This window comes from Eptatretus burgeri, chromosome 1 (genome assembly GCF_056783735.1).
Source record: "Eptatretus burgeri isolate ZD-2024b chromosome 1, Ebu_testis_v1, whole genome shotgun sequence".
Lineage (NCBI taxonomy): Eukaryota > Metazoa > Chordata > Myxini > Myxiniformes > Myxinidae > Eptatretus > Eptatretus burgeri.
This window is the reverse complement of record NC_140961.1, coordinates 8,789,841-8,810,612: the sequence shown is the minus strand read 5'-3', so window position 1 is coordinate 8,810,612 and position 20,772 is coordinate 8,789,841. Positions and strand designations below refer to the sequence as shown.

The 20,772-nt window shown below is 45.6% G+C and overlaps 1 protein-coding gene across 1 annotated transcript in view; it reads left to right on the top strand.

The window, feature by feature from the left end:
* Positions 1–20,466, top strand: part of LOC147033828 (actin-binding LIM protein 1-like) — a 296,975-nt gene extending 276,509 nt beyond the window's left edge. The window contains exons 10-12 of the mRNA XM_085871479.1: positions 13,228–13,302; positions 14,826–14,957; positions 20,247–20,466. Of these exons, the coding sequence (XP_085727605.1) occupies positions 13,228–13,302; positions 14,826–14,957; positions 20,247–20,291 (252 nt within the window). The 3' untranslated portion in view covers positions 20,292–20,466. The remainder of the gene's footprint in view (positions 1–13,227; positions 13,303–14,825; positions 14,958–20,246) is intronic.
* Positions 20,467–20,772: the final 306 nt, after the last annotated feature.

Here is a 20,772-nt window from a genome sequence, read left to right as displayed (position 1 = left end):
TGAGTTGCAACGTTTGTAGGAACGGCAAGACCCTGCCTTGGCAAGTCAGAGTGCTTATCGACAGTGGGTGGGTAGTGCATCTTGATAGGGAATGGAATGGTTGTTGATTGTTCGTTGGATGTAAAGATTTAATAGCCTAACTAAAAAGAAATTGCAACGCACGCCTTTGATTCTCCCACTAGATATAAGGAAAGGGATCTGACGAAACACATACTTAACGACATAACTGACTTTTGGAACATCTGTATGTTGAATGCAAATGGTTTCCAGATCCGTAACAATATATATTTTTTTTGTATATGTCCACAAAACAGCACCGACCCGCCGAGGCATGGACTCCACAAGACCCATGAAGGTGCCCTGTCTTATCTGGCACCAAAACATTCGCAGCAGATCCTTCAAGTCCTTTAAGTTGCGAGGTGGAGCTGCCGTGGATCGAACTTGTCGGTCCAGCACATCCCACAGATGTTCAATCGGATTGAGATCTTGAAAATTTGGAGACCAGGGCAATACCGTTAACACTTCATCATGTTCCTCAAACCATTGCCGAACAACGTGTGCACTGTGCATTGTGGCAGGGTGCATTATCCTGCTGAAAGAGGTCACTGCAATCAGGGAATACCATTGCCATGAAGGGGTATACCTGGTCTGCAACAATGTTTAGGTAGGCGACACGTGTCAAATTCAAGTCCACATGAATGGCTGGACCCAGGGCTTCCAGCAGAACATAGGCCAGTGGAGGGAGTGTGATGTTCTGGGCAGTCGTCTTCCCACAGTGCATCTTGGTGCAATCACTTCCCCAGGTAAATGGCGCACATGTACATGGCCATCCACGTGATCTGAAAGAAAACGGGACTCATCTAACCAGGCGACCTTCTTCCACTGCTCCAAGGTTCAGTTCCGACGCTCGCATGCCCATTGGAGGCGCTTTCGACGGTGGACAGGGGTCATCATGGACACTCTGACTGGTCTGTGGCTCCGCAGCCCCATACGCAGCAGGGTGTGATGCACTGTGGATTGTGATGCATTCCTCCTGTGACCGCCATTAAAATTTTCTTTGACTTGTGCCACAGTAGACCTTCTGTCAGTTCAGACCAAACGGGATAGCTTTCGTTGCCCTCGTGCATCGATGAGCCTTGGGCGTCCAACTCCCTGTCGCCGGTTTGTGGTTTGTCCCTTCTCGGACCACTGTCGGTAGGTACTCACTTACCACTGCTGACCGGGAGCACCTCACAAGCCTTGCTGTTTCAGAGATGCTCTGACTCAGTCGTCTGGCCATAACAATTTGGCCCTTGCCAAAGTCACTCAGGTCTTCACTCCTGCCCATTTCTCCTGCATCCAACGCATGAACTTCAAGAACCTCCCACAAGTCGTTTCTATACAGCAGAAATCCTCACTCGACACTCAGGCTCAGTTACTCCCTCGGCAGATGGCGGACTCGACCCTCAGGTTCAGTTCCTCCTCCCGCCGATCGCACACTCGACCTCAGGCAGTTCCTCTCCCAGCCGATGGCAGACAGACCTCATTCAGTCCCTTCCTTGCCTTTCTTTCGGCTCGCTCTTTACCGATCGCAAAAACCCTTCCTTTCGCAAAAAAACCGCAAAAACCTTTCAGATCACGTGGATGGCCATGTATATGTGCGCTTTTTGCGAAAAGCCGATCGCAAAAACCCTCATGCAGTTTCTCCGAATGCTGATCACTCGACTCGACACTCGTCATTTCTCTGGTGCCTTCCTGGCGCTCGCTCGCCTCGAAGCCGACTGCCCAACTCGGCGCTCTCAGTTTTACCACCTTTTCTTTTGGGGCGTGCCCCTCCACCAAGCCGACAGACACTCCCCCTCAGAGCGCTGGGCAGGGACTATTGTCCGGAGAGACGAAGGAAGAAGAACCTATTGGTCCACCGCACGAACAATGAACAGCCTGCTACACCTCTCGACACACATGTAACGTCCAATTACCGAACAACCTGGCAAAACGTGCATTTCATTGGGGGATCTGGGCTAATCCTATATTTAATAATGTACTAAGGGCCATTTCCGCAACACTACCCCCACCTTTATCCCGAGGTTCTCCCGAGCCTCCATCTAGGGCAGCCCACGGCAATGGCCCTGTCTAACGTACAGCACAGATCTCCCATTTACTCTAACCCACAACATGGTGGGAAGCACTTGACTCCAAAAACCAAAGTGTCACAGTAAGATTGGCATGTCCCTATCCTCGTGTGTCGGATCACGAATCTAACAAACAAATTCACATTCTATTCACACTACTTGATATTCTAATTATGGATTTGAACTGGAGGGCATTCAATTTTACTTTTAACACCAATATTTGCATAAGAGCAGAATATTCAAAGGTTCAAAGTTATTTCACGTGTTCGCTCCTTCATGCCCCCTCCCGGCAGTATTGTCCATTCACCCCTGAGGGTTTCCTCACTTCGTGGTCTTATTGGCCTCTCACCAGGTGAGTTCAGTCGGCCCAGTGGCCTAATCTCACAAAGAGTTCTTCGGCCCACTGAACCTACAAAATGGCATGAATCTTCGGCCACAACGGCCCACGAAAGCACTTTGGCCTCACTGGCCCACGAAATGACTTCTCGGCCGTAATGGCCTATTCACGAGCAGCAGCAGGCAACAAGCCCTGCATTGTACAGCAGGTGGCACGGTGATATCGATGGTAAGCAAATGCAGTTTGGAGGCATTCTTGAGGACGCAAGTGGGTGTGATGACCTCAGACCAGGTAAGATGGAGTGTACCCTTAATCTTCCTTGCCTGACTTGTTTTCGTTAAGTTCTCTTTTTTTTTTCTTTCTTTCTTTCTTTCTTTCACTTTTTTTTCTTTTACAGACAGGATGGTGTGTTTCTTACTCAACATTATCTTCATGGGTGTATGCTCATGACATACTGGTGGCCTCTCTGGCACTTGGAGAGGGTGACCTCGCCTGGCCCTCGCAAACAAATTTTCCCATCAACACTACTCCTACCAGGTGTCACACATGAATGGTGCGGAGGAGAGTCCATCAAACCTAACCATTCACTTTTAGCCCTAAACAATGCAACAAACCCTGCTATGGCTAGAATGATCCTAATGACCCATTTTTTCCGACCTGGCACACTGTTCCATTCTTTTAAACCTGGGCAAGGCCCTTATTTGTCTTTTTTTTCCATTTGGTGGTGCCAGGCATAACTCGCTGGCTGGGGAGTGTGACTACTACGAGGCCTCTTTGCCTGCTTCCAATCAGGGGTGGAGGACACCCAGCGACCTCGGGGTTCACCTGAGCGTGCTTCTGGCGCTCCTAACTAAGGGGTGGCTCTCTCTAGCCCCCATACTGTGCCCTCCGAGCAACCACACTGTGCTCTCATAGCACCCATACTGTGCTCTCATAGCACCCGTACTGTGCTCTCATAGCACCCATACTGTGCTCTCATAGCACCCATACTGTGCTCTCATAGCACCTATACTGTGCTCTCCTTGCACTGAACCTGTCGTGCTCTCCTGGCACTGAACCTACCGTGCTCTCCTGGCACTAAACCCTACCGTACTCTCCTGGCACCTCCGACAGCCTTCACCTGCCAGGAACCCCTAAAGCCCTGGTTCCCTATTTCCCAACTCACCAACTTCCAATACCATGTCACACTCCCAGCCAGTACCACCATACCTTGGCCTGCACCTACCCCTAGCAGTCTGCCTGCACAATGGAACAGCAGCCAGAATCCATGTCATATCCTCTAAGTCCCCCTAACCTACACTAACTTGGTTAAGAGACTCCTACCGACAGGGTACGTTGTTCGCACTCACTCTCCTCATTCGCACAATCACGCCATTCACCCAAACACTTTAGTCATTCATTCCACAGTGCCACACACCCAGTCCACAACACCATCCAACACTTTTCACTTTTATCTGAAAACAAAAACACACCAGTCCCTCGGATCCCACTTGGTCATCAAATTTAACTAATACACTTTTTAATCAAACCCCAATCAATTTGTCACTGCATCCGTCATCCGCTGGCCTCCTCCATACTGCCATAATAGTTTATTTCTAACAATTTAAACGAAACATCAAAATCTCTTCACCAGCCCCATGGAACCTCTGCATGGTTCCAACCAGGTATTTCAGTCTTTCCTCAAACAAGCCACTCTTTGTCATCCACTTGCTTCAGGTGCGTTTAACACTCTGCCTGTGATGTCTTCACCACTTTTTTTTTCAGTAATCACCTAAATCCACTCGTGCCACTCATCCCTTCTATCATCTCTCAATTTGCAACCACTCTCAATATAATTTTCAATCAAGATTTTTACATCCCAATATGGCCTGATTCTTGTGATCGAAGGGGATGGAAGGGGTGTGAGGGAACGAATCCCTCATTTCCCATTACATGACCCCGCCGCCTTTCCGCCACGGCCCAAGGGGGTCACGCCTCAATGGGGGTTGTGGTCTACCCCCTCCTTTTCTACAGGGTTCGCGGAAGTCGGGTAAACCCCAATCGGGGGAGCGGCCTCTCCCTCTTCTCCAGGGTTCACGGAAATCAGGTAAACCCCACTCGGGGGAACGGCCTCCCCCTCTTCTCCAGGGTTCACGGAAATCAGGTAAACCCCACTTGGGGAAGCGGCCTCCCCCTCTTCTCCATAACTCCCTGAAAACAGATAAACCCCACTCAGCCAGCCAAACTCCTCGTGTCCTTGGAGAGGTTTGAAGACCAAGTGACACATGCCAGTTCCACTTGCTACTCATCTACGCTCTACCCCAAAGTTCCTGTGAGGCTGATAGAGAAATTAAAATCCAATTTCTAAAGCCTGCTCCTGGATGCAGCACCTCCAACTCTGCAAGAACCCATGCGGAGCTGTCCATCATGGTTTTTGTCCCCTATGTCAAGTACTGTCCTGGTGGCACTTACATTTCCCCTTGCACCTCCAACCTACCTCCTACGTCACCACTCATTCCACGCTCAGGACTCCCACACACAGCAGGCTCCACCCATTCCAAGGTTAGGTGTTCACATTCCACACCTTCAACCTTGCCTGCACACTGACCAACCGCTTCGCACTTCAGGGTTACATTCCCGAACACCACGTGAGTACCCACACACGTTTCGACCTTGGCAGCACACACCAGTGCTGTAACCTGGAGTGTGGGCTCACAGCATTCATTCACAGCATTCCACACACATTCAGGGGTCACGCATACGTGCACCCCATCGGACAGAGTCTCTTCATTAACATAAAATTCAATTCCTACCTTAAGCTCATTGTCCGCACCATGCATGCATATGCCCACGTACCTGCTTCGTTCCAGAGTCGCTTCTCTCCAGCAGGTTGCTCATCATCGGTTCGCCACACTCCTCCGGGGCTGTCAGCTCCACATGCTGGACCTGCTCAAAATGTGTTTCATTCGTCAACAACCCCGTATACTCCCTCAATGTCTCCTTCACCAGGGTTTGCTCTTATTGTTGTTTCATCCGACGAGTGATGTCAATCAAGTCCCACACCACTAACATTCCTCCCTGTGGTGATGCCACACATCCCATATTATTGTGCTGTTCTACTTGGCTCCATTTTCCTTTCCATTTGAGTCGTTCTTCCTCTCTGAGCCTTTTTAGTTGTTCGTTATCTTTCCGGAGTTTTTCCATCTCCGCGTACTCCAACCTTGCTCTCTCCTTTAGTTGGTCAATTTCAAGTTCATATTCTTTTTGTTTCCTATCCCACTGTCTTCTCCAATCTCGTCGTTTCCTTCAATTGGTTGTTTTCCCTTTCCTGCTTCATTCGTTGTTCTTTCACCATCTCCGCGTACCCCAACCTTGCTTTGGCTTCTAACGGTTCAATCTGCACAGTGAGGTTCCTTAACGTTTCATTCTCCGTTCTTTCTTTCCTCTCAACATCCTCAGCTCGTTTTGTAATTCCCTCTCTTTATTTTGGTGTTTCTGTAATTCAGAAGCTTTTTCCCATAATTCCTTGCTCATCTCCGCACCTCTTTTGCATGCTTCCTTCCTCAATTCGTCCATTCCCTTACCGTATTCCTTGTTAATTTCCACTTCATGTGCCAGTACATTTCCCCTGGACTTTAATTCCCGAAGCTGTTCAGACTTTTCCAACAATTCTTCCTTCCTTTTCTCCAGATTTTTCTCTCCTCTTTTTATCTCCTGTTCCAGGCTCTCCCTTATCTGATTGCCTGATCTTACCTCTTCCTTCAGTTGTTTCAATTCCAAATCGTGTTCCCGTTTTTCCTTTTCCAGTCTTCTTCCAAGCCCGGGAGTTACTAATTTGCTCCTCCTCTATTCTTTTGTTCAGTTCCTTCTTCTCATGTTCAAACCTACGGGTGAACCACTCTATTTAATCATTTCTCCACATAGTTCCACGCCTGTGTTGGCTTAGTCCTCTTCCAGCCCCCAAATTTGTTCCTATGCATCGGCCAATCGCTGCGACTCCCTGGGCACATAATTTTCACGAACCTCGTCTGTGTTGGCTAAGTCCTTTTCCAGCCCCTGAATTTGTTCCTGTGCATCGGCCAATTGTTGTGACTCCCTGTGCACATAATTTTCCTGAACCTCGTCTGCGTGCCATTGTGCCTCATCCAATTTAATTTGTAACTCCTCTATACAATTCTCACCACTCTCCACATGTTCCCAGGTATCCCCCAATCGTGCATGAAGCTCGTCAATGTATGCGTTGTCGTCCTGCTTCGTTTGCCATGGCGCATGCCGTGTCCACGTGGTTCGAACCGGTCAGTGAGAACGTTTTCTTCATGCTGTGCGGTTCGTTGCACTATTATTAGCCCACTCCCGCTTCATGTCGCGCTGAGGTGGACCCGCACCGCCATTTTGCGACTCCATTTTTCTTTATAATTTCGAAGTTTTACACCTGATCCGCTCGAAATAAAATCAAAGCAGATTTTTTTTCTGCGCCTCTCGTAACCAATGCTCGAGATGCGAGCGACACCAGATGTTTCTGAATCGGAGTCCTGCAAATCTATTGAGGTGGAGGGATTCTAATCCCAATCCTGAATACCAATTGTTACGGATTCAGCGGTGGCGGGATTCGCACCCGACTCTTGACTCCAGTGTTAAGGATTCGGATCACTGATGTCAACCACCGCCATCTCCGTAGTTATAACGCCGGCTGGTTCGGCACAATTCTCGGGTTACGCGCCTCAGGCCACGATACCAAAATACACCTGTGCCTTGCCAGCTGGGGAATAGCCCCCGGTTACAGACTGGTTTTGTCACAGACCGAGCGGAGTCTACCAGTCCGTAACCGTTTTGGTTTTATCTCCAAATCGAGCGAATTGTTTCTCAGCCCTGCACGAACAAACCCAAAGTGGCAACTTCATATGAATCAGCCAGATTTATTGGGGACACACGAGGGAACACAACACAAGCAAAGCGTTCACGACAATGTTGTAATTAATCTATAACCCATTCTTAACTCGGGAGCTATGGATTACGGGTTTCGAAGGGGACCCTAACGAGATAAACCTTAAACAACATGCAGACAATACATGGTCAGCATGCAGACATGACAAGACTTCCTTCAGTTGTTTCAATTCCAAATTGTGTGCGGTTCCTCATAAAGGAACACGAGTGGTGTTCACGTTCGCCTGACACGAGTGGTTATCACGTTCGCCTCTGCGTACTCACCTTCTCATAAAGGTGATACTTGGTGATACTCACCACTCACCTCCTCATAAAGGTGATACTTGGTGATGCTTCATGGACGAGAGGAAAAGTGTCAAAAGCCCGAATGTGGCTCGAGACAAGCCAATGTCTACGGATTCGAGAGCCCAAGCTCAAACACGCCACGTGGCAAAATGGCGGCGTCCTTTTTCTTCTCCCGGCACCGCTTGCGCAAGCAGCTTCAGCACGCTCTGACCCCGTGGGGTCGACTGCACCAGAGCGAAAGATCCACGGTGGTATGCTCCAGCTGGCTTTTCACAAGGTCCAGCATACAAGTCCAGGCCTGGCCTATTCACCAGATCAGGCCAAATCGAGGTGTTGGGCTCCGCAGGCGGATCGATGGGTCCACAAGACGTGTTGGGCCGTGCCGTGAGTAAGGACGGAGGCTCCGTGGTTAGACGCAGGTTGAACCTGGCGATTACCTCCTCAGAAAGTCGATCGCCGACTCACACAGCAGCCAGTTCCTCTCCACGCAGATTGCAGCCTCCCACAAGTCGTTTCTATTCAGCAGAAATCCTCACTCGACACTCAGGTTCACTTACTCCCTTGGCAGATGGTGGACTCGGCCCTCAGGTTCAGTTCCTCCCACCGCCGATCGCACACTCGACCTCAGGCACATCCTCTCCCAGCTAATCGCAGACAGACCTCATTCAGTCCCTTCCTTGCCTTTCTTTCAGCTCACTCTTTACGAAAAGCTGATCGCAAAAACCCTCATGCAGTTTCTCCTACTGCTGATCACCCGACTCGACACTCGTCGTTTCTCTGTTGCCTTCCCGGCGCTCGCTCTCCTCGAAGCCGACTGCCCAACTCGGCGCTCTCAGTTTTACCACCTTTTCTTTTGGGGCGCGCCCCTCAACGAAGCCGACAGACACTCCTCCCTTCAGTTTCACTTCCTTCCCTCGGCCACTCCCCCTCAGAGCGCTAGGCGGGGACTATTGTCCGGAGAGACTAAGGAAGAAGAAGAACCTCTCGGTCCACCACCACCGCACGAACAATGAACAGCCTGCTGCATCCCCGACACACAAGTAACGTCCAATTACCGAACAACCTGGCTAAACATGCATTTACTGGGGGATCTGGGCTTATCCTATATTTAATAACATACTAAGGGCCATTTCCACAACTATATATATATATATATATATGTATATATATACATACATATATATATATATATATATGTATATATATACATACATACATACATACATACATACATACATACATACATACATACATACATACATACATACATACATACATACATACATACATACATACATACATACATACATACATACATACATACATACATACATACATACAGTGTCCCGAAAAAATGTACTCACATTTTCGCTCCTCATAACTGGTTTTGGAATACATTTTTTTGGGACCCCATATATATATATATATATATATATATATATATATATATATATATATATATATATATATATATATATATATATATATATATATATATATATATATATATATATATATATATATATATATATATATATATATATATATATATATATATTATAGTTGTGGGCCGGTTATCGGCGACGAGCACGACCGCTAGCTGGAGCTGCAGTTGACTCCACCGTACACCCGGAATTTATAGGTCGTCACCCCGGACAACTCCGTAGCCGACGGGTCCCTTATCGGACCAAAGATCGTCTGCAGTCGCAACTCTGCCCGTCCCCTTAAGCGAGGGACGGGCAGAGTTGACCCAATACTGAAGGAATAGCAATTTATGTACAAGCACTTATGCAGTTTTACTTGATAGACTGGTGCCACAATCAGACACACACACACACGTACACCCAAGAACCGGTGGCCACAGTCTTTATTGAGGTCTCCAGCTCAGATGGAAAGGTGAGCTGAAGACCAGAGCCTGCCTCGGACCTGTCCGCCTCATGCGGGTACGTTGAGCTGGCGGGGTGGCGGGACTCGGACCTTTCGCGTTTGAGGCGAGCGTGATCACCACTCGTGTCCTCAGTTTATCTCTCCCTGTTCACTGACAGAGACATGGCGCGCAACCGACTTGTGTTTTTTGTGGAGGAAAGATCTCTCGTCGTCCGATCGCGCCACACCCTTATTCACCCTGTCCAGGGGGGAAGGGGCCGCTTCCCCCTCCCCCTCTCCATCACTGGACCGTTTTGGCGTGCAGAATCGCTCGTCGCCCTGTCATTGGCCAAAATGGGCACCAAGGCCGTTGATTGGACCAGGGGCGGGCGTGACGGGACGTCTCAACTCCCCCCCCCCCCGGAGAGACTTCGCTTCTCTTGGAGCCCGCTCTGTGCCCTTTGACCGACTTACGGCCACCTCATCCACGCCCCCCCCGGATTGGGCGAGAGAGACGTCAGGTCCTCCTGAACTCCGCCCACATACGTGATGACACGCACGTAGGCCATGGCGTCGGTGAGAGGAAAGCGTGGTGAAGGTGAGGGTGATGCTGGCGTTGTTGTAGTTTTGAGGATTTAAAAATAAAAGAAAACCCTGACTATCAAAGTAACTCGCAGCGCATGTACATTTATTCACCCCTTAAGCGAGGGACGGGGACCCTAACTAAAAACACATTCTTACCGATATATAACTGTTCTTTAGGACCTCTATGTTGAGTGCTCACGACTTCCAGATTCGCAACAATATATATGTGTATGTTTATGTATATCAACATGTATATGTGTGTATGTTTATGTATATATATATATATTTATGTATATATTTATGTATATATGTATATATATATATTTATGTATATTTATGTATATGCATAATATTGGAGGTGGGGAGAGGCAGGATGGCCTAAAGGTATGCGCACTTGCCTCTCAGCTGTCTCGCCTGGGATTGATTCCCGCCAGGGCTTGAATCCCGACTCAGTTGCAAACTGTCGTCCTGCTGTTTTACAGGCAGGGTAATTCATCAATGTGTGTGCCGTCCCTCGGATGGACGTTCAACTGGGAGTCCTATCTGCCGTTATTTGTTGGTGGACGTTAAAGATCCCACGTTGTCCTTCGCAAAGAGTAGGCAAGCTATCGCCAGTACCTTGAACAAGGTACAAATTCCTGCCTTAAGCAGCAGAGGGCATGGTATCGTTGACGGAGCCACAGCCTCAGCTGATGTGGCTTCCCCGTTGCTGTTTGCTGCATTTGAACGAAGACGAAGATTACAAATAGCTTTTTTATTCGAACTTTTTAACAAGTTCTATTTCTTGCAATAATAGCAGCTTGAGGTTAAAAACGCATCTTATCATCACAATATCCTTCTTGACACCAAAATGCTTTTGATTTTAAATAATCACATAAACAAGATCCTTTTACTTGGTCTAACCTGCTATTTGTTGCATATCTCATTGGATTAACGATGTAATGGTTATAGTTTTTTGTAAATTTTAAATGATGTGCATTTTTGGGTAAAATTGTGCTTCGTTTCAGTATGTTTGAGTGGATAAGACAATGGAGAATTAATGATTGTTTCGTGTTGTTTATCCAATTCTGTGATGACTCAGCATTCACAACCTTAATTTCGTATGCAATCACTTGCTGCACACTATCTCAAGTGAACCTGTTTACCCTGCTGCCTTGAGTGCACCCTTGTCGAGTTGTGTAGACATGACCTCAGATGATCATTTCGCAGCGTGAATTTTCACATTTCGTCACGTGCTGTATTCATGAATTGAACGGCAAATTTGCAGATCCAGAGCTATTTACACTGGCCTGCAAGAAATTTTGGGACTGACACAGAGGGCAGGTTCCCTCGGCTTGAAAGGGCCTCTCATCACGACTTCAGATCACTAAGTGCTAGTGGGTAAGGATTGATCCTGTTATGAAGCTGGCACTGCCAGCAGCGGCATGCCAGAGGTATTCCCCCTTGTCTTTTGCTGGTAAACCATTGCCCGGCTTGTCCTCGCCTGTGGCACCAGTTATTTGAAGTGTTTGTTCTCGTTGTTCTCGTTCATCCCTTTTTGCTGCTCCCATGCCGCCCATCTTCCCTGTGGTTTGTTCTGCCTGCAGTCGCAACCTGTACGCACCCCGCTGCTCTGTGCTATGCCGTAGCATCAAAATCTCATGCCAGTTCGACAGAAACGCAGTGGCGTATCCAAACCCCTGACTTAGACCAAGAAAACACTTGAATTTCCATGAAATGTGGAATTAAACTAAAGTTGTCATCAATGTTGAATTGGAGATTTGTAGATGTGTTGTAGGAGGGAGGGTGGTATTAAATATTGTATCATGTAATATTAAAACTCCCCCAGGTGAATGCATGACACTGGTCTCTGTTCAGTCGATGTCGTGTATAAGTATGGCTGACTGCCTTTAAAGTAGTTGGGTTAATTGAAGTTGCTCCAGTAATGCAATGGTCAAACTTTGAAAGAGTTTGTTGAAGGAATTCTTTTTGATGAATTGGTGGCTGGGTTATTAAACCGTAAAGGTGAAAAGCCAAATTTTTTTTTTTTAAGAGATAAGTTAATTTATTTGTATAAATGATAAATACAACTTTCAGAATTTTAACAACAACAACAACAACAGTTTGTTATGAATTTGTCAAGTGCACCAGCAAAAAATTGTATCCATTGACCGCCAGGCATTGTTTTTGTTGAGGATTTCGTTTTTGTGTTTTCATTTGAAAGCTTCTGTCAATGGATTATTCTGGTTCCCTTCGGGGGGTATCAAGTGTTTCCTCGGTGTCTGTGGTGTCCCACATTTTAAAGAATAATTTTTTTCATTAAAAAAAAAATTTATCATTTAATTTTCCATTTTCAAGTATCTCATATTTTTTTCAATAATTTCATTTTTAAATATTAATTTTTTTTTTCCAATTTGCGCTAATTAAAAAATATATATTTAATTTCATTTTCCAATTTAATTTAATTATGTCATTTTATTTTTCAATTTTATTTTCCATTGTGTTTTTTTTTTTTTTTCATAATGATGCAGAATTTCAAGTGCTTCCAATTGGCTAATATTATGAGTTGGCTATAATGTGATCCATCAGTGATCTCCGATCACAGCCCTCTACTGTTTATTACTTTGAGTGAAAAACTCATGGAGTTCAAATCTCAGCTAGTTTTATGGATAGTTTTCTAAAATGAGGCCTCATTTGTCCTTGCAATCAAAACCTGTAATGGATACGCCACTGGCTGCATGGTCCCAACATCAGCGACCATGTGGTTCCTAACGCTTGAATATGGGACATCTCATTGACTGGGACCCACCCGGGCCAAGCCCCGTAATTTCTTACAGAGCAGTTGGAGTGAGGCATACAGTTGGAATGATCAATTTCCCCCCCCCCCCAAAAAAGCAATTCCAAAATTCAGTTTGAAGTTAAATACCAAGTAATGAGGTATTGCCTCATAAAGTTACATTTCCTGGAGAGTTCAAACAATTGTTCATCGACTGATAAATCGTAGTGATCACCCGTGACCTATGCTTCACCATGCTTTTGCCAACTGCCTCTTGCTGTCGTGCTTTTACTCAACCCCTCTAACCAACTCATGTCCTTGTCTTCTTCCTTGATTTCTTACTTCCCATTCTTGGATGCACCCAGCAACGTGTCTCGTCAGAGATGGTCCCATCCCACCCTAGTTCCAGCCCGTCCGGATCTCCAAGCCACTCCGTATACGTAAGTATAATTTGGGCTACCATCATTTCTTGCCTTAGAATCGAGCTTTAAGACTGGCAAGATAGCCTAGACATTGACACAGAGGTATGTGCACTCACCTGTGAGCTGTCAAGCTTTGGTTCAAATTGAGATGCAGCGATAAACTGTCATCTTGGTGTTTCATCAATGTGTGTACCATCCCTTGGATGGACGTTAAACCGGGCGTACCATCTGCTTGCATGAGTTGGTGGATGTCAAAGACCACACAATATCCTTCACATAAAGAAGTTGAGCGATCGCCAGTACTCTGAATAAGTTACAACTTCCCGCCTTAACTACTTCTTCAAATATCAGACTGGGCCAGTCGGTTTGTGAAAGTCTTCCATCAAAAATTTCTCGAGCCAACCCCTGGGAAGGTGGGAATAATTGAAAGAAAATGATCGAGCTCTTTCATTTAAACATATACGTTTGACGTAAATCTGAGCTGAAAGTTCATGGTTACCCATGTATTGTTTTATGTTTTAAAATGTTTTTGCTCGTTAAACTCTTTATAACATTTGAGTATCTTTGCATGAGAGGAGATCGAAGAACACAAAAGGATGATGTTATCTCACAGAGAATGAGTAATTTAGAGCGTGCATTGTATGCTCGTTCATTTCCAACTTGTTCTGTAACATGAGGACTGCTGAAGTACAATCATTTTGACTGAACAGCCACCACATTGTTGACTTCATGTCCGAGCATGAAGGAGCTTTGACATTGGATCATCAGCCAACATGCTGACTATGTGCTAAGTACTTATGTTGGATGTTGGAACTGTGTTTCGGTCACTGTGGTGCAGAAGCCTACCAGGACTGATAGAATGGCCAAGAGGCATGCAAACTCGCTTCTAAGCTGTCTCGCTTGGGTTTGAATCCCGACCCAGCTATAAACTTTCATCCCGGCATTTCATACGCATTTTTGCATTATGTATGCTGTCCATCGGATGGATATTAAATGGAAATCCCGTCTGCCAACATTCGTTGGTGGACGTCAAAGATCCCATGATGTCCTTCATGAAGAGTAGGCGAACTATCGCTGGCATCGTGAACAAGTTGCATACTCCTACCCAAACTAGCAGAGGGCATTGCATCATCGGCACGACTGTGCCCTCAGCCAATGATGCCACTCTGCAGCGTTGCACTGCATACTTAAGAAGAAGCCTACCTTATGGTTTACTTGTCCAACTTTTTTCGGAACTTCATTTACAGAGGGTTTCTGTCGATAGATATTCTTCTTTCGCAGCATGTGGTGCACACCAAACTACATCTTTCTATCTATCTATATATATATATATATATATATATATATATATATATATATATATATATATATATATATATATATATATATATATATATATATATATATATATATATATCCTTTTCCTTGGTTCTATCTTGTTTTGTCATGAAACATCCAACTGATTTGTTCCTTTTTATTGTTTGAATTTATTTCTTTTACTTAGCCTCACCTCCTCTCATGACAATTGACCTGGTCTGCAGGCACGTGTGGACAATGAGATGCTGGATTATAAGGACCTGGCCGCAATCCCCAGAGTGAAAGCGATATACGACATCGAGCGCCCCGACCTGATCACATATGAACCCCACTACCTGGCGGATCGCATTGAGCAGGTCAGCATACCAGCCCGCTGCTGCTCATGACATCTCACCCTTTGGGAGATTTCGTCACATATCTGTCAGAACTAATCATATTTCTGAAGTATTCCTTAAATCACTGCAGAAGATGCTTCACAGCGAAATTATTTTAAGATAAATTCCCAACAAGTGGAAGTACATTCAAAGTACATCTCCCTCATGCTAAATAAATAACAAATTGTCCAGTGCATAACATTACAGCATCTGGGGATGGAATTGGCAGGAAGCGGTGTACTTCTGAGATGAATATGTACACCAGATTGCGGTAGTGTGTCGGGGTGGTGTTGAGGTGTTGTCCACAATACGGCGGTCTCCTCGGGTTCAGCTGAGGCGGTCCCTTCAAGTGGGTGCCTGGAATGTCCTATCCCTAAGAGAGGATGATCACCTGTGTCTGTTATCATCTGAGCTCAAACGTTTGAACATTGGTATTGCAGCACACTCTGAGGTTCGGAGACCGGGGAGTGGCAAGATCATGGTGGGTGGTTACACCGACTATTGGACTGGTCACTCTAATGGTTACCATACCATCAGAAGAGTTGCTGTAGCTGTGTCCAATAAGCTGACTGCAATGATAATTAATGTAACACTGGTCAATGAGCGTATTATGAGACGGACTCGTCATTCCTTGGGTGTCATTTCCCTTGTCTCTGTAAATGCTCTGACTGAGGCGAATGATCTCAACGTGAAGGGCGCATTCTTTGCCACACTCGAGTCTTGATCAGTGCCCCAGTCGAGATATTCTTCTAGTCTTGGGAGATTTCAATGCATTGACTGGAACTGATAAGGATGGTTGTGAGACATGAGTCTGGAACTGTGAACCAGAATTGCACAAAGTTCCTTGACTTTGCACGTAGTCATGGACTTAGGGTGGCTGTTTCATAGTTTCAGCACCCACAGGCTCATTGCTGGACTTGGTATTCCAATGCTGGTGGTGTGGCAAAGGAGATTGACCACGTGCTCATTGATTGTCGCTGGAGGATGATCCAGAGCTGCAGGATGTACTGGAGCACTCAGTTCCTCAATACCGACCACAGGCTTGTGGTAGCAACTCTGAAGTTGCAACTTAATTCCAGGATTAAGGATGGGATGGTACTATTGTACCATCCCAGCCGAGGCTGGATGTTGGCAAGCTCAAGGATTACAGGGCAGCTGAGGTGTTTGCGAACAGGCTGAGTCAGATTTTGGGGGGGGGGGGTCTGAGTGCTTTTGGGAATCCTGAGGACTTGTGGAGCACCTTCAAGAACACCATCATTGATGTTGCTGGTGGATGTCTTGGAACTCACCGCAGGGCATAGAAGTATCAAGAATTTTGTGTTTCAAGGGACACTGGATACCATTGACCAGAGTCGCAGGGCCAGGCTGAATGGCAGAGCTGAGCTGTTCAGGGAGCTGAGGCGTAAAACTGTACGTGCACTAAGGCTGGACAAGGAGGCCTATGTGCGAGGAATCTATGAGGGGTTGGAGCATCACCTGTGGTCGAGTGATTCTCATCTGCTTACAGGGGAATTTGTGCATTGCATTCCTCCAAGCTCATCCCTCAGTGCGTTGCCATTAGAGCGGGGGTTGGTGGGCTCTTTATAGAGGAGTCTGAAGAGAAGGCCTGCTGGACCAGTGACATTAAGCAGCTGTTCCAGGCTGATCCACCAGCTGTTGAGTTTGATGTCAGGGGTGTTGCTATCCCTATTGCTGACCCTTCAATCAACTGATGCACCTTAATTTGTGGAAACACAGGTGATGGTTAACTGGATGAAATGGTGTAAAGCTCTTGGGATTTGTGGCATCCATGCTGAACTTCTCAAAGCTGGTGGAAATGCTGTACTCATGTGGTTACATGCAGATCTGTGCTCTGCCTGGCACATAGGCACCGTCCAAACTGACGTGAAGCGGGGCCTTGTCGTCCCTCTCTGGAAAGGGAAGGGTGATCGCGAAGACTGCAACAATTACCGTGGGGAGACGCTGCTCTCAGTGCCGGGAAAGGTCTTTGCTCGGATAATTAATGGTAGGGTTCGCCACAATCTGGTTGAGCACCAGTGCTCAGAGCAGTCAGGCTTCACAACAAAGAGGTCAACAATTGACTGTATCCTTGCCCTTCGGGTCCTCACCGAACGCAGAAGAGTTTTGGCAGGGGCTGCTTGCAGCACTTTGTTTCAGTGAATCGGGATGCCTTCTGGAGGATTGTTGTTTTTTTTCGTGGGGTGCCCCCCAACACTGATCAATCTGATGTCTGAACTTTACTCTGGTACTGAGAGTGTTGTGAGAAGTGGTGCTACCATCTCCGACTTATTTCCAGTTGATACTGGAGTTCGTCAGGGGTGTGTACTGACCGCCACACTTTTCAGCGCTTGTATGACTGGATTCTGGGGAGGATGTCGGAGAGATCAAGATGCGGTGCATCTTTTGGGAATGTCAAGATCTGTGACCTTGATTTCGCAGATGATGCGGTCGTTTTTACGGAGACTGGATATCCCTTTGGGGGCCCTCAAGCTGCTGAATGAGGAGTTTGAGCCGCGAGAATTACGGGTTTCCTGGGTCAAAACTAAGATCCAGGGTTTCAATGACATCTTGAATGCTGCTATCTTGTCTTTAACTGTTTGTGGTGAGGATGTTGAGGTCGTGGAGAGAATCACTTGCCTTGGCAGTGATTTTCATGTCTCTACTGGCTGTGAGCCAGAAGTCAATAGACGTCTGGGTCATACCTGGGGAGTCATGGATTCACTGGATCATTGGGTGTAGTGTTGTCGGTACCTCTGCAGGACGATGAAAGTCTGAGTCTTCAGGTCCTTGGTGATTCTAGTCTTGCTCTACGGATGTGAGACTTGGACTCTGACCAGGGATCTGAGATGGAGATTTAATTCCTCTGGCACCAGGTCTCTTCGGAGAGTCCTTGGCTGTCACTGGTCGGAGTTTGTTTCCAACGAGCGGTTGCTGAGAGAGACGCAATGAGATTTGTTACCTGCATTGTCCGTGAGCGTCAGCTGCGGCTGTATGGACATGTGGCTCGATTTCCTGATGCTGATCCTGCTCACCAGATTCTTTCAGCGAGGGAGCCTCGTTAGTGGAGGCGACCAATGGGCCGACCACTTGCCTCATGGTTGCAGCAGGTTGATCAGCATCTCAAGGAGATCTCAAGGGCCAGGCATCTGCCTGGGGGATGGCCAGATGAAAGCCATTGGTGGACCGGCAGAATGTCGATGCAGTGACGTGCTGCTCCGGCGCATCCTTCCACACCTGTTCCACTACCTATGGACACATGATACTTAGCTTATGTCTCCAAATGTACTTCTAAGGTGAATGTGCACAAATTGTACTTCCTCGCCATGCACCAATGGAGACGAAATTGGGGTGGAGCGGTGTGCAATAATTGATTGATTAACTGAGCAATTGCTTAATAAAATAAATAAATAATTAGCGCATTTGTTTGTTTTTTTACTGATCAAATGGCACACCATTACTCAAATTTAATTAATGAAATAGCATACCAAAACCACCACTGTTTCAGCCGAATGTATAACTTTTTGAAAAATTAGTAAATAATTGAAAAATGATTAATTAATTGATTAAACTATAAATCAAAAATACCCTTTGTCGTGAAATTACTTGTTCACTGTTTTATCCAATTATCCGCTTCCGAGCTCAAAAGGTGTCCCAGATATTGCCCAGATGAGAAAGAAAATAAATAAGGAATTGATATATCGATAATAATTATGTAATTAATCATTTAATTGATTAATCAAAAAATAAAAATAGTGTTTTTGTCAAAGCACACCTTCACTTTTGTCTTCAAATTTCAGCTTCCGAGCTCAAAGGATGGCTGAGATATCGCCCGGACAACCAAACAAGAAAGAAAACAAGTAGCGTGACATTCAAAGTACACCTCCCCCGTGACAAATAAATAAATAACAATTTTCCAGAGCGCAACATTGCCGGGGTGCCAACAGCGCCTGGCGATGTGGCATTGCAGCACATGGTCGGAATTGGGAGTGAGCGGTTTACGATAATTGATTGATTAATCGCAGAATTAAAATAAATAATCGTAAAATAATTAATTTCTCCATCAATTGCCAAACAGCATACCTAAACTACCACTGCTTCATCTGAATCTAACTTTTTTGAAAATAAAGCAATTAATCAACATATGAGTAATTAATTAATTGATCGATAAATCAAAAATGCCCTTCAAACCAAATCACGTGGTTAATGTCATGTCCAAATAGCAGCTTCCGAGCTCAAAATATGCCTGAGATATTGCCAGAATGAGAAGTAAAATAAATAAGTAATTCATAAATTGATAATTAAGTAATTATTCAATTAGTTGATTTGTCAATATTAAAAAAAAAAAACATTTTTGCCAGAGAACATCTTCACATTTGTCCCCAAATTTCAACTTCTGAGCTCGAAGGATGGCTGAGATCTTGCCCAGAAAGAAAGAAAGAAAGAAAAGAATTAATCTATTGATTGAAAAATAAATAAATCAAAAACACTCTTTGTCGCCAAATCATTTGGTCAGTCATGTCCAAGTATCAGCTTCCAATCTCAAAAGGTGCCTGAGATATTTCCAGGATGAGAAATAAAATTTATAAATAAATAATAAATCTTTAATAATGAAATAATTAACTGATTTAGAAACAAATAAAAAATGTTGTTTTTGCCAAAACATATCTTCACTTTTGTCCCCAAATTTCAGCTTCCGAGCTCAAAGGATGGCTGAGATATCGCCCGGACAAACAAGAAAACAAACGAAGTAAAAACTGAGTACTCCCTTCCTTCGGGGCCCAGCGATGACATCATGCATCGCCTGGATATGGAATTGGGAAGGAGCAGTGTACAATCGGCTGCATGTTAGCACTGCAGCTGCATCATCCTAAAAAGGTAGTCCAAGTTGGCACGAGTTATTCTATTGACTCTTCCCAATCGATTGAATTCGGAGTGACAAACAAAATTGCTCCAACAGTCCTTATGAAACAAAATGCTGTGCTGTGAAACCAGTCATGTGCTTGGGGTCTGTTCTTGCATTTCATAAGTATCCTTGAGTGTCCATCACAAGAACAGGGAGATTGACCTCACCCTGATGTAGTTGGGTTGTGGTGTTACACTTGATATTTCAATGATCCCTTCGCTTCTCCTCCACGTTTCTTCTGAAGCTGGGAAACATTCCTGTGAAGGTTGAGAAGGCTTGTATGTTTGTTGATTCGTTGATTTTTTTTTGCATTGTGTAAGTGTAAACCATGTTGAGGAAATCACTGCATGTTGAATGCATTTCAACAGCTTTGCCGAGGGACCTACAGCTCCAGTGCCAAAGGCGCAGTGTGAGCAGGCGGGAGAAAACGAAATAGGAAACGAGTTATCAGCGCTTTTGCAAACTTGGAAAACTTTTTACCTCCTGATGAGGGATAATTAATCAGCTGGCATACAGGCTGAATTCTTTGAACGAATGGTTTAATAAAACCGAAGGTGTGAGTCAGCCTGGCACCCACCTGGGATGCAAGCACTGTCTGATTTGGGGCTTCATAGTCATAAAGGACTGTGTGTGTTTGTTGTTAACTCCATATGCTGGTTTCAGGAGGTAGAACAGAGCCTTCCAAAGGTCTCAGAGTATTTGTGTGTGCGTGCATGCACGTGCGCATCACAAACAGCAGAGCATGGTGTGTTGGCTTGGCTGCCCAGTGAAACAGGCCTTTATAGCAAACAATCCAGAAATTTACAGCAGGACTGAATTCTGCATTGAAAGATTGTAAAGGCCCGTGAAGGAGCTCATGCACCTGGATGATGGGGAGTTAAGCCTGACAACTGT